Source organism: Chiloscyllium punctatum, chromosome 3, assembly GCF_047496795.1.
Source record: "Chiloscyllium punctatum isolate Juve2018m chromosome 3, sChiPun1.3, whole genome shotgun sequence".
NCBI classification, from domain to species: Eukaryota; Metazoa; Chordata; class Chondrichthyes; order Orectolobiformes; family Hemiscylliidae; genus Chiloscyllium; species Chiloscyllium punctatum.
The window spans coordinates 4905210-4931498 of NC_092741.1; the positions used below are offsets into that span (position 1 = coordinate 4905210).

At 48.8% G+C, this 26289-nt stretch overlaps 1 protein-coding gene across 1 annotated transcript; it reads right to left on the reverse strand.

Annotated features, from left to right (window-relative positions):
* Positions 1–222: 222 nt before the first annotated feature.
* gtpbp2b (GTP binding protein 2b) lies at positions 223–23569 on the reverse strand. Its single transcript, XM_072550088.1, has 12 exons — positions 23126–23569; positions 17077–17103; positions 14119–14303; positions 13672–13780; positions 12460–12657; positions 11470–11644; positions 9856–10075; positions 6494–6629; positions 5902–5960; positions 1946–2117; positions 1390–1554; positions 223–1243 (listed from the first exon to the last, which is right to left on the reverse strand). The coding sequence occupies exons 1-12, from the start codon at positions 23477–23479 to the stop codon at positions 1091–1093; spliced, it is 1953 nt and encodes a 650-aa protein (XP_072406189.1). The 5' UTR covers positions 23480–23569; the 3' UTR covers positions 223–1090.
* Between the last annotated feature and the right edge of the window lie 2720 nt (positions 23570–26289).

Below are 26289 nucleotides of genomic sequence, written 5' to 3' on the forward strand. Positions count from 1 at the left end.
GCAGATTGTCAGGAAAAACGAATATACTTTAGGAAAGCCAATCAGTAATGGTTTCACAGTCATCATTAAAACTCTGAATTTGAATTCAATAGACTCTGAATTCCAATGCTCTGCCTGGTGGGATTCCAACCTGTATGCCCAGAACATTCCCAGGGTTTCTGGATTACTACTCTAGTGATAACACTGGGTCATTACCTCCCCTAAAGTCAGGAACATCAGAGAAACAGTGAATTAAACTTTTATTTAAAACAAATTTCTCTGTACATCTGTTATATACAGAAACAATATACATGAACTGTCCTATATCACACATGAAAACTAACAGCTACCATTAGAAGGCACTGACTGGACTCAGTAAAATGAAGTCATGCCCCCAGCTGCAGACCAGAAACCGACTGCACAGCACTGGCTGCAAGGCAAACTTTTGTTCTCAGAGACCCTCCTGTTGGTGATCCCACCCTCAACATCCAACCACAAAAGACTGTTCCAGCACAGGGTTAGATTCAGAGTAAAGCTCCCTCGACACTGTCCCCATCAAAAACTGAGGCCAGGAATAGCACAGGGTTACAGTCAAAGTAAAGGTCCCTCTGTGCTATTGAGGACTCTGCTGTTACCAGAGTGTGTTACTTTGGCAGAATGCCACTTTGAGGAGTCTAGCTTTGCCAATTGATGCTGAATTAGAGGCTGTGAAAAACTCTCATTGAACAGATTCCACAATGCAATAGTCCAGCCTAAAGCTCTGGAGGAAGCAGATGGGAGCATATTATAAAGCTTCCAGGTATGATTTGATAGTCTGCTTTGCCTGGCAGCATAAAGTGATAAATCAGCAGATGGGTACGAGATACAGAGTGAGAGAATGTTGGACCGAGAGAGCAGGGACAAGAATTCTTCCAGCAAGGGGACACGGTAGAGGGTGCTTTGATCTTTAATCGGGTTGGAGATACTGGGGTTGCCTTGAAGCGGAGTCAGTGACACAGGTAACGTTGTGTTTGAATGGGACCAGCTATTGCTGCTGGAAGTCAGTCTTGGGTTCACTGACGTTGCCTTGTGAGATGATCCCAGGGAACCATGTTCTCCAGTACACAGGCACTCAGCACTTCAGTTCATCTAGAACCTTCGTCACGTGACCAATCCCTTTTGTCACTCCTTCCCGGAAGAGCAGCTTGGCTCCCACTTTCAGGTACTCCGGATGTTTAATAAAACGGAAACGGACAACGGCTTTCTCCCCTGTTCTCAAATCCTCCTGAAACAAGCAACTCCAGTCAGACTCCAGTGAGAGGAGATTTTGGAAGGGGGGTGGGGGGGGAGGGGGAGGGTTGGGATAGAAGCTGACAGTAGGAGCCAAATGGAGAATCTTGCTAATGCATGGTGGCTGCAAGTATCACTTACCTTGCCATGGATCAGCTCCACAATGGCAGTCTGCCGTACATTACCAACGTGCACCGTCACCTGGAATCCCTTACGGAACGTCTTTGCGTGGAAAAGCAGTACAATCTCGGATTCAAACAGTGAGCTGACAGTTGGGTGCATCTCGAGACTCACCATTACCATGCCCTGGGTCAGAGACAGAGTTAATTAAAATCCAAGAGTTTTGACCCAAACTGATCGTGTTCTCCATCACTATTAACCCCAGCACCTGTACTTCCAGCAGCGTGTGCAGAGGACAATTGATCCATTCTCCAGGACAGTGACTCCACTGGGCAGGCAGTGCTCTCTAGAACAGCCTGAATCGATGGAGTTATTAAGTCCGTGCAACCAGCTACTTCCTGGAGGAAGATGTGGCCTTTCATGCCCCTCCACCACCTGTATTCTAACTTTCCAAACTGCACTCTGCTTGTCAAGGTAATGGGCCTAACTTTACAATGAGGAGCGTAGAGGTGCCAGAGCCCCTAGACTGCCTGAGGAACAGAGAGTAGGCCAGGCCAATGCTGAACTGGATACCCACCTTACGCAGAAGGGCTCTGTCGAAGTTGCCCAGGGCCAGAGTAGCAGCCTGTCCTGCTCTCAGCACTCGACAAGCAGAACGGTTTCGCTGGATACTGCACACTTTCAGAGGCAGGAACTTGCCGTTGTCTGTGGGGCCCACAACCAGCTGCTCCCCTTCTCTGCAAATGCCACTAGGTGTGAGAGAGACGGAGAGAGATAAAACCATAGTCTTGAGGAGCTGTCAGTCAAAACAACCAGGGTGAGGGGCGAGGGATGATCTCAACTAACTCCTTACCCACCCATTGAGGGATCCGAGAGCATGCAACTTGGCTTTCAAAGCTCCGATCTCTCACCAACCACCAAAGCTCGGGGAGGGAGGGTCCAGATTCCCATCCCTGTGTGAGGGTGTTCTTCTGACACCAGCTGCCCACCCCCCACCCCCGAAAAACCCAGCTTCAACATTAAACTGCTGCCCACTTGTTCAAACTCCTCACCCCCACAACCAGAAGAAATCGTATCTCTGTAAACAATTTAATCCATTTAACAAGGAGAATACAATGACGAAAGCAATCTCCCATGCCCCAATCTTTTGAAGTCAGGCCATTACCAGCCCGGTCTGAGCCAGATACTCTCAAACCTTGCCTCTTTCACTCCCCGAGCCTCACTGTGCTGAAACCTCGCGGCTCTTAAACTCAATCCCCCTGTTAATGAAAGCCACAACATGCTTTCTTAACAACCCTATCCACTTGGGTGGCAACTTTGAGAGATCAATGCACTCGAACACCAAGATCCTACTGTCCCACCACACTGCCAACAATCCTGTCTTTAATCCTATATACAGCATTTGAGTTCAACCTTCCAAAATGCATCATTTTGCATTTATCCAGGTTGAACTCCATCTGCCATTTCTCAGCCCAGCTCTGCATCCTGTCTATGTCACACTGCAGCCTGCAGTAGCCCTCTATACTATCGACGGCACCTCCAACCTTTGTGTCATCTGCAAATTTACTAACCCATCCCTCAACCTCCTCATCCAAGTCATTCATAAAAACTACAAAGAGCAGAGGCCCAAGAACAGAGCCCTGCAGGACCCAGGCAGAATACTTTCCAACTACAACCACACTCTGCCTTCTGTCGGCCAACCAATTCTGAATCCAGAGCCAAATCTCCCTGTATCCTTTACTTCCTGACTTTATGAATGAGCCTATTATGGGGAACCTTATCAAATACCTTGCTGAAGTCTATATACACCACATCCACTGCCCGTCCTTCCCCAACCTGCCTCGTCAACCCCTCAAAGAACTCAATAAGATTTGTGAGGCATGACCTGCCCCTCACAAAGTCATGCTGACTGCCTTTAATCACTCTAAGCTTTTCCAAATAGTCATCAATCCTATCCCTCAGAATTCTTTCCAAAACTTTGCTGACCACAGACGTAAGACTGACTGGTCTGTAATTGCCAGGGATTTCCCTATTACTCCTTCCAATCCTCCAATACAACTCCTGTGGAGAGTGAGGAAGCAAAGATCTTCGCCAGCGGCTTAGCAACCTCCTTTCCTGCTTCCTGGAGCAGCCTAGGATAAATCTGGTTTGGCTCTGGGGACTTATCAACCTTAATGTTTTCCAAAATTTCCAGCACATCAACTTCCTCAATCTCGATCTGGTCAAGGCTGTTTCCCAGCTCCTCAAAGTTCTCATTCACAACAAGGTCCCTTTCCTTCGTGAAAACCAAAGTAAAAAGAGAAGCATTTAGGGCTTCCCCTATCTGCACAGACTCCACACCCAAGTGCCCTACACTACCCCGATCGGCCCTACCTTCTCCCTGATCATTCTCTTACTCCTCACATACGAGTAAAATACCTTTGGGTTCTCCCTAATCCTTCCCGCCAAGCCTTTTTCGTGTCCCCTCCTGACTCTCCTCAGTCCATTTTTAAACTCCTTTCTAGTAAGCCTGTAATCGTCTAAAGCTGTGCTAGATCCTTCCTTCCTCCACCTTACGTAAGCTGCCTTCTTCCTTTTGATGAGAAGTTCCTCTGTTCTTGTCGCCCAAGACTCCTTAATCTTACCCCTTCTTGCCTGTGGATATTTATGCATCACTCGCAACAACTGCTCCTTAAACAGTTTCCACATGTCTGTTGTGCCCTTTCTGTGGACAGTTGCTCTCAAACTGTACTTCCCAACTCCTATCTATTAGCATCGTAATTTCCTTTTCCCCAATTAAATATCTTCCCTTGGTAACCGCTCCTTTCCCTCTCCAAGGCTATGGTAAATGTGAGGCAGTTGTGGTCACTGTCACCAAAGTGTTGTCCCACTGCGAGATCTGACACCTGTCCTGGCTCGTTGCCGAGCACCAAATCCAAAATGGCCTCTCCCCTCATCGGCCTGTCCACATACTGAGTAAGGAAACCCTCCTGAACACAGCTGACAAAAACGGCTCCATCCAAACCATCAGCTCTAAGGAGGCTCCTGTCGATACTGGGAAAGTTGAAATCACCCATAACAACAACCCTGCTACATCTGCATTTTTCCAAAATCTGCCAGCCTATGAGATCTTCAATCTCCCTACTGCTATTAGGGGGGTCTGTAGAAAACCCCCAATGAGGTGGCTGTGTCCTTGCTGTTCCTAACCTCCACTGACTCAGTAGATAAACCTTCAACAACCTTCATTTCTGTAGCTGTGACTCACTCTCTGATTAACAATGCTACACCCCCTCCCCTTTTTCCACCTTCCCTGTTCTTTTTAAACGTTCTATACCCTGGAACATTTAGCAACCATTCCTGCCTCTGTAAAACCCATGTCTCCGTTATGGCCACAACAACATAGCCCCAAGTACTGATCCACGCTCGGAGTTCATCACTCTTATTTCTGACACTCCTTGCGCTAAGCAGACACACTTTAACTGATCCCTTTGTTTCATCACATGAAAAACCTTCCCAATAGATTCACTACATCCTGTCACTGCCCCATCTACAACCACCCCCTGTCATATGTAGCTCTGGTTGCCATCCCCCTGACAAACTAGTTTAAACCCTCCCGAACCACACAAACAAATCTCCCACTCAGGACATTTATGCCCCCCCCCCCACACCCCACCGTTCAGGTGCAACCCGTCCATCATGTACAAGTCCCACCTTCCCCAGAAGGTATCCCAATGGTCTAGGTATCTGAAGCCCTCCCTCCTGCACCAGTCTCGCAGCCACATGTTAAGCTGCACTCGCTGCCAGTTCCACACCTCACTATCTCGTGGCAAACCTGAGAATGATACTCTACTCGTCCGACTCTTCAGCTTCCAACCTAGCTCTCTTTAGCCACTTTTCAGATCTTCAATCCCTTTCGCCACTATGTCATTGGTGCCAATATGTACCCTGAGTTCTGGCTGCTCCCCCTCCCCCTTCAGAATCTCGTCAAACTTATCGGCAACATCCCAGACCCTGGCACCAGGGAGGTGACATACCTTCCAGGAGTCCCATTCCTGACCACAAAATCTCCTGTCAATCCATCTAACTATGGAGTCCCCTACCACTAGCTTTTCTATTCTCCCCCCTTCCCTTCTGAGCCACAGCGCCAGGCTCAATGCTAGAAACCAAGTATGGCTTTCCCCTGGTAGTCCCCACCAGCAATATCAAAAACGGTACACTTATTGCTAAGGGGAATGGCCACAGGGGATCCCTGCCTTATCTGTTGGTTCCCTTTCCTCCCCCTGACAGTAACCCAGCTGTCCTTATCCTGTGTCTGAGGAGTGACCACCTCCCTGTACATCCTCTCAATTTCCCCCTCAGCCTCCCAGATGATCCACAGTTCATCCAGCTCCAGTGGCTCTTTGAAAATTAGACAACTTCTACAAACACCATTTTCAGTGAGTTCTATCTTCAACCATGTAGTCCCAGCTGTAGACAGCCTAAGCATCCTGTTCTTCCACAAACTCCAGCAATGGGCCCAGAAGGGACGGTTGGAAACAGTTGAGACATACTTACCTGTACAAGGTCCCACCAACAACTGTCCCCACATCAGGGACAGAGTAGATTTCATCAACCTGGAGGAGATATAGGAACAAGAGATCATAAACTTCACGAGGAACATTGCTTCACAACTGGCTAACACTATCTGAAATGTTTCCAGCCCATTCCCTTCCATACCAACAAACTACAGTGTTTGACAAGACAAAGCAGAGGGAGATCAACTTTGGGAGCACCGTCCAAGCATCAGCGCCGAGGGAGCGCCACACTGTCTGAGCGTCAGCGCCGATGGAGTGCCGCACCGTCCGAGTGTCAGTGTTGAGAGGGTGCTGAACTGATGGAGGGTCAGCACTAAGGGGCACATGTACATCCATTTTATTTTAAAGAATCCCCAGGTATTATTTGAAGGTGTCCAGTACCCTGGTCAATAACTATCCCTCAACCGACATTCCTTAATGAAATAATGATTAAACGCCATTTGAGACAGCTGGATGTAAAATGTCTGTTTCCTGCATTACAACAGTATAACGACAGGCTGTTGTTGTAAATGCAGGTTGTTTCTAATCCCTGGAATACAGAGTCAGGTAATCTCCCTCGCAGATCCATTTACCTGAAACTCAGTCAGTTGCTGCATGAGCTCCTCCTGTTGCTTACTGTTGGTTAATGGCGGCAGCACATTGAGAAATACTTTCAGCATGTCCAGGTTGATGCCACTCACACTCGACAGGGTAAAGATTGGAGTGATGCTAAACAGAACAAAAAAAAAGAGATTAACAGAGAAGTAAAATACATCCATTCAGGTTAGATAGGCAGTGGTGGAAAATCTCTGCAGCGTCTGTGGAGAGAGTAGCAAAGCAGCAGGAAGCCAAGGACAACAACTGGGTCAATGATGGGGAGAAAGATGCTGATGTCCGAGCTCAGAGTGTTAAATAACTACATGACTATTGTTTCCTCCTTGATTCTTTGCTGGGACACGGGCAATACACACAATGCCGGCAGCAGCTGGCCTACCCAAAGTGCTCTTAAACTGAATGGCTCACTTAGTCATTTCAGAAGGCAGTTCACAGGGAGTGGGTCTGGAGTTTTTTTAAAATAAGAGATGATCACCTCAAATATGTAACCCAACATTAAACCTCAATTCCACCAGCCGTGCTGGGATTTGAACTAGTGACCTTAGACCTCTGCACTTCTATTCAATGGCATTACTCACGGCACCACAGCCTCTCAGACAGCAAACACCAGTGATGCAGCTATAGTGGAACACTGTTCCACATCGTCAGGTTGATGCCATTGCCCAGGTATGTCCTGTACATAAAAAGCAGGACAGATCCAACCTGGCCAATTACCACCCCAGTCTCCCCTTGATCCTCAGTAAAGTGATGGAAGGGGTCAGTAACAGAGCTATCAAGCAGCACCTGCTCAGCAATAACCTGCTCAGTGACGCCCAGTTTGGGTTCCCCCAGGGTCACCCAGCTCCTGGCCTCATTCCAGCCTTGGGTCAAACATGGACAAAAGAGCTGGATTCCAGAGGGGAGGGGAGAGGGACAGCCCTTGATATCAAGGCTGCATTTGACCGAGTGTGGAGCAAAGGGGACTGCTTGATCGACACCACATCCATAAGTATCCACTCCCTCTATCACTGATGCTCAGTAGCAGCACTGCGTACTATCTACAAGATGCACTACAGAAATTCACTGAAGATTCTTAGACAGCATATTCCAAACCCATGACCACTTCCTCCTAAAAGGACAAGAGCTGCAGATATATAGGAACACTACCCCAGTAAGTTCCCCTCCAAGCCACTCACCATTCTGATATGGAAATATATCACTGCTCCTTCAGTGTCCCTTCCTGGGGGAAAATTGTGCAATTCCCTTAAGAGCATTGCGGGTTAACCCACAGCATATGGATTTCAATGGTTCAAGAAGACAACTCACCACCACCTTCCCAAGGGCAACTAAAGGATGGGCGATAAATGCTGGGACCAGCCAGCGACACCCAAGTCACTGAATGAAAAACATTTATCGAAAAAAGGTTGAAGGAGTTGGGCCTTTATCAACGGGAGCCTAGAAGAACAAGATGATCTTATTAAACACATGTCCCTGCGGGAGACGTGACAGGGTGGATATGGAAAGGATGTTTTCCCTCGTGAACGGAACTGAAATGAGGGACATAGTTTAAAACTAAGAGGTTCCCCATTTAATATGGAAATTAGGAAGCTGCCTTCCTCTTTCTTCAAATGCTCAGCCAAGCACCATTCAAAGGCTATGAGGTTTCCTGGCTCAACTCCCCTCCCAGGTCGTGCATTCCAGACCCCCACCACCTTCTGGGTGAAAATCATTTCCCTCAAAATCCCTTTCACCCCTCCCAACCTCACTTAAAATTATTCCCCTTCGACTAAGGGGAACAGCTGCTCTCTCCCCACCTTGTCCATGCCCCTCATTATCTTACACACCTCGATCAATCCCCCCTCAGCCTTCTCTGCTCTAAAGAAACCAGCCTGAGCTTCTCCAGCCTCTCTCCATCACTGAGATACTCCATCCCAGAGAGTGTCCTGGTGGATCTCCCTCTGCACCCCCTCCAGTGTAATCCCATCCTCCCTATAGAGTGGGGACCAGAACTGCCCCCAGTCCTCCAGCTGTGGCCCTAATCTGAGGCCTGTCCATCACCTCTCTGCTCTCACAGTCTCTGCAACGACTGATAAATGCAAGTGTCCCATATTCCTTCTAAACTCCCCTATTAACCTGTCCCCCACCTTCAGGGGCCTGTGGGCAGACACCCCAAAACCCCTCTGTTCCTCTCAGCTTGCTCTTGTGCTGCTACACACGGAGTATTCCCTTGGCTTGTTCCTTTTTCCAAAGTGCATCACCTCTCAGTGATCAGGGTTAAACTCCATGTGCCACTAATTTGCCCAATTGATTCATATCTTCCTGTAACCTAAGACAGTCTTCCTCATTGTCAACCACCCGGCCAATCCTCATGTCATCTCCTATTATTGTCTCCCCTACATTCTTATCCGTATTGTTTATGAATATCACTAACAGTCAGGGACCCAGCATGGATCCCTGTGGGCCACCACTGCACACGGGCTCCAGGCACACAAACAGTCTTCTTCCACCACCCTCTGTCTCCTGTCTCTAAGCTAATTCCAGAGGCAATATGCCAAGATACCCTGAACACCATCAGCTTTTACCTTCTGTATCAGTTTCCCCTGTAGGACCTTATCAAAGGCCGCGCTGAAATCCAGATCAACTGCACGATCCTCATCTACACAGTTGGTTCACCTCCTTGAAAAATTCAATCCAATTTGTTAGGCATGCCCTCCCTCTGACAAAGCTCTGCTGACTATCCCTGAGAAAACTTTGCCTCTCCAAGTGGAGATTGGCTTTAATTCAGAATTTTCTCCACTAGTTTCCCCACTTGTTTTGCTATAGATTTACACAGAGGTCACTGTTCCCAGTCTACTTTGGTCAGATTTTGCTGTATCTTGCACACCATCTTCTTCCTTTTCAGTAACAAATTTAAACTGTATGGTGTTGTGGTCACTATCACCAAAGTGCTCTCCCACTGTCACCTCGAACACCTGTCTAACTCTGAATGGTGGAGCAGGGACTGGGTAGCTGATTGCTGTCCTTCCTCGGTATGTTTGTAAAACCTGGTCTCAATCTTGGTGAGCATGATGACTACCATTGATTGTTTGAAAAACCCACCTGCTTAACTACCCCCTGAAATGGCTAAGTGAGACACACTGTTCAAGAGGTGATCAGGAATGAATGCGAGACTTACCAGTGATCCCCATGCCGTTAGAAAAGATAAACAAATGAAAGCTCACGTTACTGGACCAAAGCAAGAACTGAGAGGGGAGAGCGCGGTAGAGAGCAGAGGCAAGAGCCCGAGCGAAGCTGGTGATGGTGAAGCTGATGTGTACTTTGCTGACTGAGAACCCTGGTGCATTTCCGAACCAGTCCTTACCTGGGAGACTGTGCAAACTGCTGAGCGGCAGTTACTGCATCATCACTGCTTGACACGAGCAGGGGAACTTTGTTACATCCTGGCTGCTTCAGGACCAGTTCCAACTGTTTGACGGTGCGATCAATGGTAGCCTTTGTGCACAAGTCGACCTTACTGATAACAATGAAGAAGGGCACTTTGAGAGCCATAGCCAAGCCCAGGTGCTCACGTGTAGTGCCAGCTGCAGACATAAGACAACAGTGAGGGTCAAAGAGTCAGTGGTGTTAAAACAGCAGCATGTGACCAGATCAGAGTGAGCCAGCGAGGGTCCCTGATCCATCAATGAAGTTCCAGAAACTGGGAACACAAGAGGAAATACCTCAGCAGTCACCCAGCTTCAATGAGTTGCACCATGTCAAAGCACTGAGCCCCTGTGAGTACTCAAACCAGACTGACCAGAGCCCAGTTCTCCAGGGCACCAGCTGGCCAATACTGGCAAATGGGACAGAATGTGACACAGGAACAGGAATAGGCCATTGTGCTCAAACCTGTTTCAACTTGAACTTCCACTTCAGCACCATTCTCCGGCCCCACCCTGTCTCCCTCCACATTTTTAACATGCAGAAAGCTATTGCTCTTTGTATTAAACATACTCAGTAACTTGGTCTCTGCTGCCTCTGGAACAGTGCATTTACAGGTTCACCACCCTCTGAGGGAAGAAATTCCGCTTAAACGATTATGCCCCTTACCCTGAACCCCCTTGTTTCAATCCCCTACCTACCCTGCCTGTCTACCCTGTCGAGCCCTGCTTTAAGTTTCAATGAGATCACCAGTCATTCTTCAAAACCCAAGAATGCAGATCCAGTCTCCTGACTGAACAGTGTTACCAGCCCAGGAACGAGCCTGGCAGGAACATTCTGGCAGGGCTGTACGGAGAACAGTTGGCCACACAAATTGACCTAACCCTCTAGGTCTGTTCCTGAATGGACAGGAAGTCATTTCTCTTTCTTTTAGGGAGGAGAGAGAATGTGTGAGATGAAGAGTGAGCAATAGGGATAGAGAGGAGGAGAAGGGGCTGTTGCATTGGATTTGGGACTCCACGAACACAACTCTACAGTTCAGTAATGAACCATTTTCCACGTGAGGAGTTTGCTCGCAGCAAAGAATTCCAGCATCAGTTTGAACGGTCAGACTGACAGACCTCAGCACAGGGTAAAAACAATGACTGCAGATGCTGAAAATCAAATACTGGATTAGTGGTGCTGGAAGAGCACAGCAGTTCAGGCAGCATCCGACGAGCAGCGAAATCAACGTTTCGGGCAAAAGCCCTTCATCAGGAAACGTTGATTTCGCTGCTCGTTGGATGCTGCCTGAACTGCTGTGCTCTTCCAGCACCACTAATCCAGACCTCAGCACAGTTGCCCTGAACTACTGGTTCCCACTCAGGATTCATCCCTTGCCAACTTTCCCCACATCATTTAGTCTGAGCCTTCTCTCCAACATTCAAGAATAGTCACCTGATAACAGAGCTCAATGGAGAGTGATCAGGAGCACCGACTGATCTTATTCAGTGGCCCTGTACCACACACCCATTCCAAGCGTCCTATTATCATGCCATCTCCCCAGAGAACATACCTATGCCAGTGTTGGCACTGACAACAAGCATGGCAAAGTCAGGGCAGTAGCTTGTGAGGCCGAAGATGGTGGTTTTTAGGTACTTGTGGTGCCCTGCCAGGTCAATAAAGGTGATCATTTTCGAGGCACTTTCACAGATGACCTCTGCTGTCCGGGAATCACTGTAATTCACCACCTACAGTGAGACACAAGCAGCACAATATAGAAACATGACTCCTGAGAACATATACTGACAATGTAATGAGTGGTGAGCTGACAGGACCCAGTGTGATCCAGTACCTGGTCATGAGTGGATCTTAAACAGCAAACCACTAATCATTCTCCAGGGAGCACAGTGCCAGTGCCATTCAATATTAAGAGTTCAAAGATCAACAGCACCGACAGCAGCTCAGAGACAGTTCCATCTCAGGCCATCCAGCGTTACTCTCTCAGGGAGGGAGGAATGGATGGGCAGCTGCACGCTTCCCACATTGCTCTCAGTAATGGCGACCCAAATATAACGCTCATTGATCATTGGGAATATTCTTCAGGGAAGGAAATCTTCCATAGTCAGTCTGGCCTACATGCACTCCAAACCCAAGTGACAACACTCAGTTCAAGGGCAACTAGGAATGGGTAAATGCTGACTTCGCCCAAACCCCAAAGGGAAGAGAAGGCAGTCAGAAACACCCGGGAATACTCTTTAGTGCTCACTTAGCCTGGGGAAGGGGGTCAGGCTCTGTCATGTACATCACACTGTGAGCACCAGGTGAGTGAACGTTCATGGTTAATGTAGCTGACATTTCACTGTCATCTCCAATTTTCTTGGCAGTGGAGGGGGAGCTATCTTCCTGAACCATTGCAGTCCATGCGCACAGCTGTACTGCAATCACACCAGGCCTAGAAACTTTCACAAAGTAAAAGAGAAGATCCGAAACACTGCTCGAGGCCTGCTGCTTCCTCAGTGAGCCCCAGCAGCTCAGTATAACACAGGCTGAGTCCCAGGCCTACCTCGCCCTTGCTGTTGAATCCCAGGATCTCGAAGCTGATGCTGGATGTTCGGCCAGACTGGATCTCATGCAGATGTCTGAATAGGTTCAGGCGTGCTCGCCCACGGCCATTATCCAGCTCGCCTTGTGTCAGCACACCTAGCAGGGTTGACTTCCCTGAGTCCACATTGCCCAGAACTGCTACCCGCAGGTCAAGAAACTGCAATGGAATCCAAGAGTGAACATTACAGTCACCTCAAGTAGAGATGCTCATAAAGCAGGGATATCCTTTCAAATATCTCCTTACTCAAACTTCAGTCACAGAGGACATTGCTGCACAAAATTATTTTTTAATACTCCAAATTACAGACAACACTACAGCATTTTAAATCTTGGGTTTTTTTTGCTGATCAATGCCCTTGCAAATATTCCCAGCCTGAAGGTGACACTGAGCCGTGTCCCATCCTGGGAGACAGTCCTGCTGCTTCTCTCTGATTCTGTATCTGCAATGCCCCTGGAGTAGCCGAGCCCTTTGCTGGTTGATGTTGACTCAGAGCCCTCCTGACCTCTGGAATGATGAGGGTACAGCTCTCTCAGTTAACAGCTGTGAGGCTAGTCTGCGTTTTGAACATACTTTCCAGTATGTGATCCCAGCACAAACAGCCTGAATGTAGGACTTTCACAGAGAGAGGGTGATAGGACAGTCACTCATCACTTATTCATTCAATTTTAGAAAAAAAAGGCGCACTCGATTCTAGGGAAATGTGGAGCAAGGGGGTTGACAGTGTGGCTAATTATGTTCCCCTTTATGGGAAAGTCTGGAACTGGGGAGAGCTGGGGAGTGATGGCAGTGAATTTGACAGTAACTTCCTGGGGGGGTGTTAAACCATTGATTTAGGCCTGTAGAGCAGTGAATGCTGGGTGGCTGACTTCGATGAGAAGTGTCATCTGGTGGGGCAGGAAATGAAGTTCAGGCCACAACCTCGAAGAGTGGAGGAGTAAGCTTGAGGGGCTGAATAGCCTCTTCATGCTCCTAATTCTCATCACCCCACCAAGTGAGCATTGATCTCTCCAGACTGTTGGCAAGACACTGCCGCCTAGCTGGATGTCTGCAGCAGTAGCGCCACATGTAAGCTTTAGCTGCTGTTTGTCGGTAGGGCTGCAAAGTACCGAGGAGGATTTTGGGGGGGGGGGAATGGGAGAGGAGTGGTGGTCTGTCAGCTCAGGGGCGTACCTGCTGATCATCAGGAACTTTCCGGATCAAAACCTCAGCTATCCGCCTCGGGGAGTCCATGTCATATTCCACATTACGCTCTCGGAGGATTGTGATATCTGCTCCAACCCTGCACACAACAAGCAGCAACTTAGATACAAGGTGGACTACAGCAACCAACAATCCAACACACATCACTTCCACAGAGAACTGAAAACAGACAGAACTGGGTGGCAGGCTATGTTATGAGGAGACTGCAAGAGGATGTGCACAAGATTGAGAATGGGTTCAAACATTGAAGATGGCGGGGGGTGGGTTGAAGCAAAGAAGCGGCAGAGAAAGTGGTAAAGAAAGCGAAAAGATAAAACATTGCCAGTGGTTCCCAGGCGTGCACAGGATCCCGAACAGGAACTGAGCCTGAGTTGTTTTCGCTCTCATTCACCCCATTACGATTGAGACACCACTTACTTTTCAGCCATTCTGCGGAGAGTTTTCAGAGAGGCTCGCAGCTCTTCCTCAGACAGGCCAACCAGGAGACCATTGTCCTCAACCCCGATCTGATAGACAGCTTCTCCCCGACCCTCCTGCAATCGCCACTTCATCTGGGTGACCAAGTGCTCAAAGCGATACTGGGAAGGATTCACCAACTTCAGCTGGAACAAAAGAGAAGAAACTGACAACACCGATACAGTGAGATACCTGGCAGTAACAGTATCAACAGTTCAGCAACATCAGGAACTCTCCTGCTCTGTTCAGCATATTCAGACAAAACAACTAGACTAATGTATTGCAGGCTAACCGATATCAGCCGAAACAGACATGATCTAAAACCCATCAGCACAGTTCCCAACTATGTAAACAGGTTCACACCCTCTTCGCCAGCCTGTACAATGATAACCCTTTCCCTAATACATACCCACACGTCAGAGCAGCTCACCTCAATCTGAAGGTCAACATTCAACCCAATAACTCCACCAACAGTCCAGATAACCTGAATTTGCTGTTGGTTATTTCAGGGGTCTTTCAGAGCAGAAACCAGCAGTTACCTTCGTCCAGATAACAGTCAGCTTTCCCAAGCTCAGCCTCTGCCCACAACAGCTACTTCACGGCTGCTCTCGAAAATCACATGCTAACCATTGAGACACTCAGATTTTCACTAGGCTCAAAAAGCTCACTGTCTCTTTTTCTCTCTCTCTCTACAGAAGCTGCCAGACTTGCCAAGTTTCTCCAGCAATTTCAGATTTTATTTGTTTCAGATCTGCATTAACTTTCCTTTAGAAAGGGAAATAGACCTCATGGAATAGAATTGAGAGGGAGAAGCTGGAATCAGCTGTAACAGGTTTACCACAGGGTCAAGGGAACTACAAAGGCAAGAGGGAACGTTGACCAGAGTTAATTGGAAGGGGAGTCTAGCAGGGAAGACAATGGGGCAGCAATGGCAGGGGTTTCAGGAGGTATTTCAGGAGGAAGAGCAGAAGTGCATCCCAAGAAGAAACCTACTAATGGGGTGAGGAAGCAACCATGGCCGACAAGGGAAGTCAGGGACAATGTCAAAGCAAAAGAGAATGCATAGATTGCAGGGAAGCTGAGCGGGAAGCTTACAAAACCAGCAAAGGATAAATTAAAAAAATACGAGGGCAAGCGAGCTAGTTACGTAAAAGATTGCATGAGTTTTTTTTTAAGGTATCTGGAGTCAGGAGGGTCCCAGAGAACTGGAAAATGGTTAATGTGTTGCCCCTTTTAAAGAGAGGGAAAGGCAGAAGACAAGAAACTGTTGGTCAGTTGGTCTGACCTTGGGCGTTGGGAAGATTGGAGTGTTCATTATTAAGGATGTGATTACAGAGTATTGGGGAGTGCAGAGTAAAATAAGACCGAGGCAGTGTGCCTTTATCAAGGGGAGGTCACAACCAACAAATCTGTTCGAGCAAGTTAGACAAGGGAGAGCTAGTGGGGGTGATCGGTTTGGATTTCCAGAATGCCTTTGACAAGGTGCCACAAGGCTGCAAAATAAACTTAAGAGCCCATGGTGTTAGCAGCAAGGTACTGCTTTGGATAGAGGATTGGCTGACTGGCAGAAGGTAGAGAGTAGGCATAGTAAGGTCTTTTTCAGGATGGCAGCTGGTGACTAATGGAATTCCGTGGGGTCAGTATTGGGACCACAACTATTCACATTATACATTTACAATCTGCACATGGGAACTGGTGACCTGATGCTAAGTTTTCAGATGACACAAAGCTAGGTGAGGAGTCAGTAATATTGAGGAAGTGGGGAGGCTCCAGAAGCACTTGGGATAGGCTAGGAACCTGGGCAAAGAAGTGACAGATGGAATACAATGTTGGAAAGTGAGAGTCTTGTGTACTGTGGTAGGAATAAAAAAAAAGTGTAGCCTATTTTCTAAATGGGGAAAAGCTTCGGAAATCTCAGTTTAGGAGTCTCTCAAAGTTGATATGCAGGTTCAGTTGGTAGCTAGTGTTCATTTCCACAGGATTGGAACACAAGAGCAGAAGTTTGAGGAAGGGTACTGGACCCAAAACATTAACTGATTTTTCTTCAGATGTTGCCAGACCTGCTGAGATTTTCCAGCAACCTCTGTTTTTGTTCTATAGCATCTACAGCATTACTTTGTACTTAGAGTTGAGAAAGATGAGGGATGATGATTACAGAGTACTGAGAGGGCTGGACAGAGTGGACATGGAGATATCTTCTGTCCACCAACTGCACAGATTAAGGCCTGAGGGCACAGCCTCAGAGCGAAGGAAACAACCCTTTCAAACTGAGATGAGGAGTTCCTTCAGCTTGTGAGTGGTGAATCTGTGGACCTCAATGCCATAGAGGGGTGTGGAGACAAAAAAACAACTGCAGTTGCTGGAAGCCAAGATAGACAAGCAGGAGGCTGGAAGATTGGGGCCCCAGTCCTGAAGAAGGGTTACACCCAAAACGTCGTCTTCTCGACCTCCTGATGCTGCCTGGCTTGTTGCGTTCTTCCAGCCTCCTGCTTGTCTACCTCTGCAGAGGGCTGCAGAAGCCAAGTCATTTGAGTGTTTTTAAGACAGAGGTTCTTGCAGCATCTGTGGAGAGAAAGCTGAATAATTGTTTCAGATCCAGTGATCCTCCTTCAGAACTGAAGTGTTACTGGACCCAAAACATGAACTCTGATTTCTCTCTATTGATGCTGTCAGCGCTGCTGAGCTTGCCCAGCAATTTAGAGTCATTAAAAAAAATCTGTTTGTGTTTCTGATTTCCACCATCCACAGTTCTTTCATTTTGCCAAATAAACAGGTTCTTGATTAATAAGGAGATCAAGGGTTACAGAGAGAATGGCGGAGCATACCTGATGGGCTGAATGGTCTAATTTTGCTCCTTATCTTATGGTCTTTATGCTTCAAACAAACTCACAGTAAACACGACAAAGTTGCTGTGCTCACCTTGTATTCGATGTTTCCCTCTTCAGCCTGAAATTGAAAAGATATGATTACTTCATATTTACTAAGACCTGGATTCCAGATAAGCCAATGATTAAACATCTCCGACCAATCGCTCTATGGTGAGAGACAGATATGTTTCTTAATTTGCTCCCAGGATGTGGGTTCGCTGGGTAGGCCAACATTTATTATCAACCCCAAACTGCACTGGTGATAGGCTGATTTTTGCAAAAAACAAAGATAACTAGAAAAGCTTCTGATACGTCACAGACTCTTAGTACCGAAGAGACACTTCGGCCCATTTGGTCTGAACGACTTACACCTACACCGATCCCACTTTCCCACACTATGCCCTTAGTCTCGAATGTTATGACATAGTAGAAGCCATCCAAATACTTTTTAAAGGTTTCCTACCTCAACTTCCCTCGGAGACCCTACCACTTTCTGGGTGAAAAAGCATTTTCCTCAAATCCCTTCTAAAGCTCTTGCCTCTCACTGTAAAATTATACCCCCTTGTTAATGAGTCACCACCTAGGGGGAACAACCACTTTCTTACCACTTGTCCATACTCCTCAGTCTTGCACAACTCAGTCAGGTCACCCCTCAACCTTCTCTGGTTGAAAGGAAACAACCTGAATTTATCCAGCCTCTCGTCGCTGACAAGCTCCATTCCAGGCAGCATCCTAGTGAATCGTCATTGTGTCCCGACCAGTGTAATCACATCATTCCTATTGTGCAGAGACCAGAACTGTGCACAGTACTCCAGCTGTGGGCTCAAAGTCCTGTACAGATCCAACATCGCCTCTCCAATGTCATAACTTATGTCTCAACTGATAAAGGTAAATGTTCCACATTCCTTAAGTATCCTACTAATCTCCTATTAACATTTGTTCAACAGAAAAGCTCAGATCTTGCCGTTTCATTTGGCATGCTGCTCTGCAGGAACTTTTCGGATTCCATTCATAACTGCTATTGGACCTGACACATAGTATGTTTAAATTCTTATATTCAGCAAAACAACTGAATCAACTCTTATAGACAATAAAATTCGTTTACTGAACACAATTAATATTAGAACAATAAAGTATACTACAAACTCAAGAAAATAAACACTACAAACAATCTTGTGCTTTAACTTAACTTTGTATGATTGTAAACCTCCACACTAGAGCTTGGCCACGCTCCAATGGTCTTGGAGGTAGACAATAGGTGCAGGAGTAGGCCATTCTGCCCTTCAAGCCTGCACCACCATTCAATATGATCATGGCTGATCATCCTCAATCAATCAGTATCCTGTTCCTGCCTTATCTCCATAACCCTTGATTCCACTATCCTTGAGAGTTCTATCCAATTCTTTCTTAAATGAATCCAGAGACTGGGCCTCCACTGCCCTCTGGGGCAGAGCATTCCACACAGCCACCACTCTCTGGGTGAAGAAGTTTCTCCTCAGCTCTGTCCTAAATGATCTACCCTGTATTTTTAAGCTGCCTCCAGAGTGTCCAATCCTTTAATAATCTTATATGTCTCAATCAGTTCCCCTCTCAGTCTTCTAAACTCAAGGGCATACAAGCCCAGTCGCTCCAGTCTATCAGCGTAAGGTAGTCCCACCATTCCAGGAATTGACCTCGTGAACCTACGCACACTCCCTCAATAGCCAGAATGTCTCCCCACATTTGGAGACCAGAACTGCATACAATACCCCAGGTGTGGTCTCACCAGGGCCCTGTACAGTTGCAGAAGAACCTCTTTGCTTCTATACTCAATCCCTCTCGTTATGAAGGCCAGCATGCTATTAGCCTTCTTCACTACCTGCTGTACCTGCATGCTTACCTTCATTGACTGGTGTACATGAACACCCAGATCTCTCTGTACTGCCCCTTTACCTAAATTGATTCCATTTAGGTAGTTAATCTGCCTTCCTGTTCTTGCCACCAAAGTGGATAACCATACATTTATCCACATTAAACTGCATGTGCCATGCATCTGACCACTCACTTAACTTGTCCAGGTCACCCTGTAATCTCCTAATATTTCACCCTGCCATCCAGCTTAGTATCATCAGCAAATTTGCTAATGTTATTACTAATAATATCTTCTATATCATGAATATATATTGTAAAAAGCTGTGGTCCCAGTACTGATCCCTGCGGTACCCCACTGGTCACTGCCTGCCATTCTGAAATGGAGTCGTTTATCACTACTCTTTGTCTCCTGTCAGCCAACCAACTTTCAATCCAAGTTAGTACTTTGCCCCCAATACCATGCGCCCTAATTTTGCTCACTAACCTCCGATGTGGGACTTTATCAAAAGCTTTCTGAAAGCCCAGGTACACTACATCTACTGGATCTCCCTCGTCCATCTTCAGAGTTACATCCTCAAAAAATTCCTGAAGATTAGTCAAACATGACTTCCCCTTCATAAATCCATGCTGACTCTGACCTATCCTGTTACTACTATCCAGATGTATTGTAATTTCATCCTTTATAATAGACTCCAGCATCTTTCCCACCTCTGTGGTCAGACTAACTGGTCTATAATTTCCTGCTTTCTCTCTTGCTCCTTTCTTGAAATGTGGTACAACTTAGCCACCCTCCAATCTGCAGGAACTGATCCAGAGTCTATCAAACTCTGGAAAATAATCACCAACGCATCCACGATTTCTAGAGCCACCTCCTTCAGTACCCTGGGATGTAGACCATCAGGCCTCGGGGACTTATCAACCTTCAGACCCAACAGTCTCTCCAACACCAATTCCTGGCAAATATAAATTCCCGTAAGTTCAGGTCCTTCAGCCACTGTTACCTCAGGGAGATTCCTTGTGTCTTCCCCAGTGAACACAGATCTGAAGTACCAATTCAATTCTTCTGCCATTTCTTTGTTTCCCCGTAAACTCTTAGGAGGAGAAAGTGAGGACTGCAGATGCTGGAGATCAGAGCTAAAAATGCGTTGCTGGAAAAGCGCAGCAGGTCAGGCAGCATCCAAGGTACAGGAGAATCGAAGTGTCAGACATAATTCCTGAAGAAGGGCTTCCCCTGTTTCTGTCTTCAAGGGCCCAATTTTAGTCTTAACCATTTTTTTGCCTTTCACACACCTAAAAAAGCTTTTACTATCCTCCTTTATATTTTTGGCCCGTTTACCTTCGTACCTCATTTTTTCTCTGCATATTTCCTTCTTAGTAATCCTTTGTTGTTCTTTAAAACCTTCCCAGTCCTCCGTTTTCCCACTTGTCTTGGCTTTTTTCTCTTTTAACTTTATATGTTTCTTTACTTCCCTCGTCAGCCACGGCCACCCATGCCTCCTCCTAGGATCTTCCTTCCTTTTTGGATGAAATATCTGCCATTGTTCCTCCACTGTCATCCCTGCTAAGGTATTGCACCATTGAACTTTGGCCAGCTCCTCCCTCACAGCTCCATAGTTCCCTTTATTCAAATGAAATATTGTCACTTCCGATTGTACCCTCTCCCTCTCAAATTGCAGATTGAAGCTTATTGTATTATGGTCACTACTTCCCAATGGCTCCTTCACTTCGAGGTCCCTGACCAATTCTGCTTCGTTGCACAATACCAGATCAGAATTGCCTTCGCCCTGGTCGGCTCCAGAACCAGCTGTTCTAAGAATCCATCTCGGAGGCACTCCACAAAGTCTCTTTCTTGAGGTCCAATACCATCCTGATTCTTCCAGTCTACCTGCATGTTGAAAGCCCCATAACAACTGTAGTAACATCTTTGCGACAGGCCAATTTCAGCTCCTGATTCAACTGACATCCGACATCCAGACTACTGTTTGGGAGCCTGTAGATAACGCCCAAGAGGGTCTTTTTATTCCTAGAATTTCTCAGTTTTTTCCATACTGACTCTACATCCCCTGATTCTAGGTCCCCCCGTGCAAGGAACTGAATATCATCCCTTACCAACATGGTCACCCCACCCCCTCTACCCGTCAGTCTGTCCTTACGATAGCACGTGTAGCCTTGAATATTCGTTTCCCAGGCCCTGTCCACTTGAAGCCACGTCTCAGTTATCCCCACAATATCGTATCTGCCAATTTCCAAAAGAGCCTCAAGCTCATCCATCTTATTTCTAATGCTTCGTGGATTCATATATAGTGTTTTTAATTTGTTACTTCCCTCACCCTTCCCATCAACTCCTATTTCACTCAACCTTACGGCATGATCCCTTTTCGAGTTTTCTGCTTCATTGATACAGTTGTCTTTCTTGACTTCCCTTGTTCTAACTTTCCCTTCAATTTCCTTCTTAAACATCCAGCTTGTCCCCGTCCCCCCCCGCTACTTAGTTTAAACGCAGCTGTGTTGCAGTAGCAAACCTGCCTGCCAGAATGCTGGTCCCCAACCTATTAAGGTGCAAACCGCCTCTCTTGTATAACTTATGCTTACCACAAAACATACCCCAGTGATCCAAGAATTTAAATCCATTAAATGGAGGTGTCTTATCTTCCAGTGGTTATTCTCGAGTTACCGTGCTGAGTGGGGTTTTGTATTGATTCTTATCCTTCTGAGCCTTCGTGCCCTTTTGGGAGGGTTCCACCCCACTCCAGACTATCACCCTCACCTTGACCTCCTTCCACCTATCGCATTCCCAACGCCCCTCCCCCAAGTCCCTCCTCCCTACCTTTTATCTTAGCCTGCTGGACACACTTTCCTCATTCCTGAAGAAGGGCTGATGACCGAAACGTCGATTCTCCTGTTCCTTGGATGCTGCCTGACCTGCTGCGCTTTTCCAGCAACACATTTTCAGCTCTTGAGGATGTGCCAATGGATTGATCAGGTTTGATTACCCTGATCGATCAGACCCAACCAGGTGTTGGCATTTTGAATGCAGGTGGCCTTGAGGTATGGCAGGTGCTGGGGTTACACAGCCTCCTCCAAGGAAAGTTAAAAATCACAACACCAGGTTATAGTCCAACAGGTTTAATTGGAAGCACACTAGCTTTCAGAGTGACGCTCCTTCATCCAGGTGGTACCTGGGAAGGGAAGGGAAGGGAAGGGAAGGGAAGGGAAGGGAAGGGAAGGGAAGGGGGGGGGGGGAAGGGGGGGGGGGGAAGGGGGGGGGGGGAAGGGGGGGGGGGGAAGGGGGGGGGGGGAAGGGGGGGGGGGGGGGGAAGGGAAGGGGGGGGGGGGGGAAGGGAAGGGGGGGGGGGGGGGAAGGGAAGGGGGGGGGGGGGGAAGGGAAGGGGGGGGGGGGGAAGGGAAGGGAAGGGAAGGGTGGGGGGGGGGGGAAGGGAAGGGTGGGGGGGGGGAAGGGAAGGGTGGGGGGGGGGGGAAGGGAAGGGTGGGGTGGGGGGGGGGAGGGGAGGGAAGGGAAGGGGGGGGAGGGAAGGGAAGGGAGGGGGGGGGAGGGAAGGGAAGGGAGGGGGGGGGAGGGAAGGGAAGGGAGGGGGGGGGAGGGAAGGGAAGGGAGGGGGGGGGAGGGAAGGGAAGGGAGGGGGGGGGAGGGAAGGGAAGGGAGGGGGGGGGAGGGAAGGGAAGGGAGGGGGGGGGAGGGAAGGGAAGGGAGGGGGGGGGAGGGAAGGGAAGGGAGGGGGGGGGAGGGAAGGGAAGGGAGGGGGGGGGAGGGAAGGGGGGGGGGGGAAGGGAAGGGAAGGGGGGGGGTGGGGGGAAGGGAAGGGGGGGGGGGGAAGGGAAGGGGGGGGGAGGGAAGGGAGGGGGGGGGAGGGAAGGGGGGGGGGGAGGGAAGGGAGGGGGGGGGGAGGGAAGGGAGGGCGGGGGGGAGGGAAGGGGGGGGGAGGGAAGGGGGGGGGAGGGAAGGGGGGGGGGAGGGAGGGAAGGGAAGGGGGGGGGAGGGGAGGGAAGGGAAGGGGGGGGGAGGGGAGGGAGGGGAGGAAGGGAGGGAGAAGGTGGGGAGGAAGGGAGGAGAAGGGGGGGGGGGGAAAGAGTCAGGTTGTGAGGGAGAGAGAGAACGAAAGATCCGGGGGGGGGGGGGGGTGACAAACCCTGTCGCTTCCTGACACCGCGTTCACTTTAAACCGAGACAACATTCCCCCTCCCCCCGGGGGGGGGGGGGGGGATCAGACCGTCCCCGATGTCAGTCTTACCTCTGGCGGTAGGAAGGGCGGGTTGTTATTGCGGCCCCGGGGCCGGCTGCGGGTTTTCTTGTGCGGACCTTTCGGGGCCACGGGCGGGATCTTGTTGTTTTTGTGAGAAGGTCCAGAGGGTGAGGGCCCTGCCGCCAGGCCTGGGGCTGAAGCAGCAGCAGGAGCCCGGCCCGAGCTGGAGCTGGAGCCCTGTCCTTGGCCGTGGCCGTGGCCCCGGGAGCGGCCGTTGGAGGTGGCGGTCTGCCGTGAGGAACGCCTGGTGGCGGAGAGCGGAGCGGCGGCTCCCCCGGCCGCCATAGTCCCTGCTGCAGCGCCCGGGAAACCCCCGAACAGCTCACTCAGCCGCGGCTCCATGACAACGGGCCTCGCGCCCCCGCTCAAAACCCAACCGTCAGTGACCCGCACCCGGGCCGCCACTGCGCCTGCGCCTCCCCGGCCATCAAACCGCGCATGCGCCGCACCCACGGGCACCGGGATTGCCGACTGCGCAGGCGCCCCCCCGCCCTGGGGCGTCATCCTCTGTGAGCGCTGTCAGTGCGCACAGCATGCTGGGAGATGTAGTCTCCTGCAAAAACAGGCAGAAAGTGAGGATGCTGAAGATTAGAGTGGTGCTGGAAAAGTACAGCCGGTCAGGCATCATCTGAGGAGCAGCAGAATCGTTTCGACCAGAAGCTATTCTTCAGGAATGAAGCTTGTGGGCCTGGGGGCTGAGGGGAAGGTAGCTGGGAATGCTACCTGAGCTACATCTCCTCCCACCCTGCTTCCTGTAAAAACTCTATCCCGTATTCCCAATTCCTCCACCTCATCTGCTCCCAGGATGATGAATTCCACCATAGAAAATCCCAGATGGCCTCTTTCTTCAAAGACTGCAATTTCCCCCCCCCCCCCCCCCCCCAATGTGGTTGACGATGCCCTCCAGCGTGTCTCCTCCGCTTCCCGCATCTCCGCCCTTGAACCCCACCCCTTCCAACGCAACAAGGACAGAACCTCCTCCTCACCTCCATCACCAACCTCTTACCACCCAACGCCGGGAGGAAGAACACCTCATCTTCCTCCTTGGGACCCTGCAATCACAAGGGATTAATGTGGATTTCACTAGTTTCCTCATCCCCACCACCCACCTTATCCCAGTCCCAAGCCTCCAACTCGGCAATGCCCTCTTGACCTGTCCATCATCTTTTCCATCTATCTGCTCCACCCTCCTCTCCAACCTATTAACACTTCTCCCCCACCTTCACCTACCTATCACATTCACAGCTACCTTTGTCCCCACACCCCTCCCATTTATCTCTCAACCTCCCAGCACACAAGCTTCATTCCTGAGGAAGGGCTTTTGCCTGAAACATTGATTCTCCTCCTCCTCAGATGCTGCCTGACCTGCTGTGCCTCTCCTACAAAAACAACTTGATTTTCCATGGCAACGCTTACAAAGCATGCTTACAGTCCAGACAGAGAGAATGGGAATTTTTCAGGGATATCTTCAAAGCAACTCTGAAGAGGTCAATCCCACTTTTTAAAAATTCATTCACAGAGTGAGGGCGTTGCTGGCTAGGTAGCATTTATTGCCCATCCCCTAATTGCCCAGAGGGCAGTTAAGAGTCAATCACATTGCTCTGGGTCTGGAGTTACACGTAGGCCAGACCAGTTAAGGATGGCAGCTTCCTTCCTTGAAGGACCTTAGTGATCCAGATGGGTTTTTCCAACAATCAACAATGGTTTCATGGTCATCATTAGACTCTTAATTCCAGATTTTTATTGAATTCACATTCCACTGTCTACCAAGATGGGATTCAAACCTGGGTCCCCAGAACATCATCTGGGTCTCTGGATTAACAGTCCAGCGACAATACCACTCAGCCATTGCCTCTCCTAATTCATTCATGAGACATGGGCATCATTGGTTATCCCAGCATTTATTGTCTGTCCCAAGTTGCCCAGAGAAGGTGGGGGTGAGCTGCCCTCTTGAATCACTGCAGTTCACGTGCTGTAGGTGGACCCACAATGCCCTTAGGGAGGGAACTCCAGGCTTTTGACCCAGCGACACTGAAGGAACGGTGATATATTTCCAAGTCAGGATGGGGAGTGACTTGGAGTGGAACTTGAAGGGGATGGTGTTCCCATGAATCTGCTGCTCTTGTCCTTCTAGATGGAAGTGATCGTGGGTTTGGAAGGTGCTGTCTCAGGATCTTCCTGCAGTACATCATGTCGATGATACTCACTGCTCTTGGTGCCAGTAATTCCTAGAGGGATGGATATTGCTCTCTGCAGCTATGAGCAGGGGCCCAGAAGTTACAAAGAATAAAGAAAATTTACAGCCCAGGAACAGGCCCTTCGGCCCTCCAAGCCTAAGCCGATCCAAATGTACTGTCTAAATCTATCGGTCAATTCCTAAGCATCTGTGTCCCTCTGTTCCCCACCTACTCGTACATTTATCCAGACGCATCTTAAATGGTTAAGGAAAGGAAATCTACTTGGGACTGAAGAAAAACTGAGAGAAGGAAGGGAGGGATCCAGCAGACATCCATAATGTATCTAACTAATGTATTAAGTGGCACTGCTGCCTCACAGCGCCAGGGACCCAGGTTCAATTCCAGACTTGGGTGACTGTCTGTGTGGAGTTTGCACATTCTCCCTGTGTCTATGTGGGTTTCCTCTGGATACTCCGGTTTCCTCCCACAGTCCAAAGATGTGTGGGTTAGGTTAATTGGCCATGCTAAATTGCCCATAGTGTTAGGTGAATTAGTCAGAGGGAGATGGGTCTGGGTGGGTTACTCTTTGGACAGTCAGTGTGGACTTGTTGGGCCAAATGGCCTGTTCCCTCACTGTAGGGAATCTAATCTAACAACATTGGTTGGACTAAAAGGAGGTTTTGCTGAAAGTCTTTGAACAATCAGGAGCTAAAATAATAAACAGACCCTCCAAGGTAATAATGATTACTATCTGGGTCAGGGACAAACTGGCAAAGGGTAAATAAAGTCAAGGTTTTAAATGTGAAGCTCAAAGATCAGTGTGGGTGAAATAGCTTTCAGTTTGTGAGGCACTGGCACTGGTTGGGAAAGAAGGGAGCTATTCTGCTGGGATAGGCTTCACTTGAATCATGCCAGGACCAGTGTGCTGGCAAATCAAATAACTCGGTCTGTAGAGAGGGCTTTAGGCCAACTGAG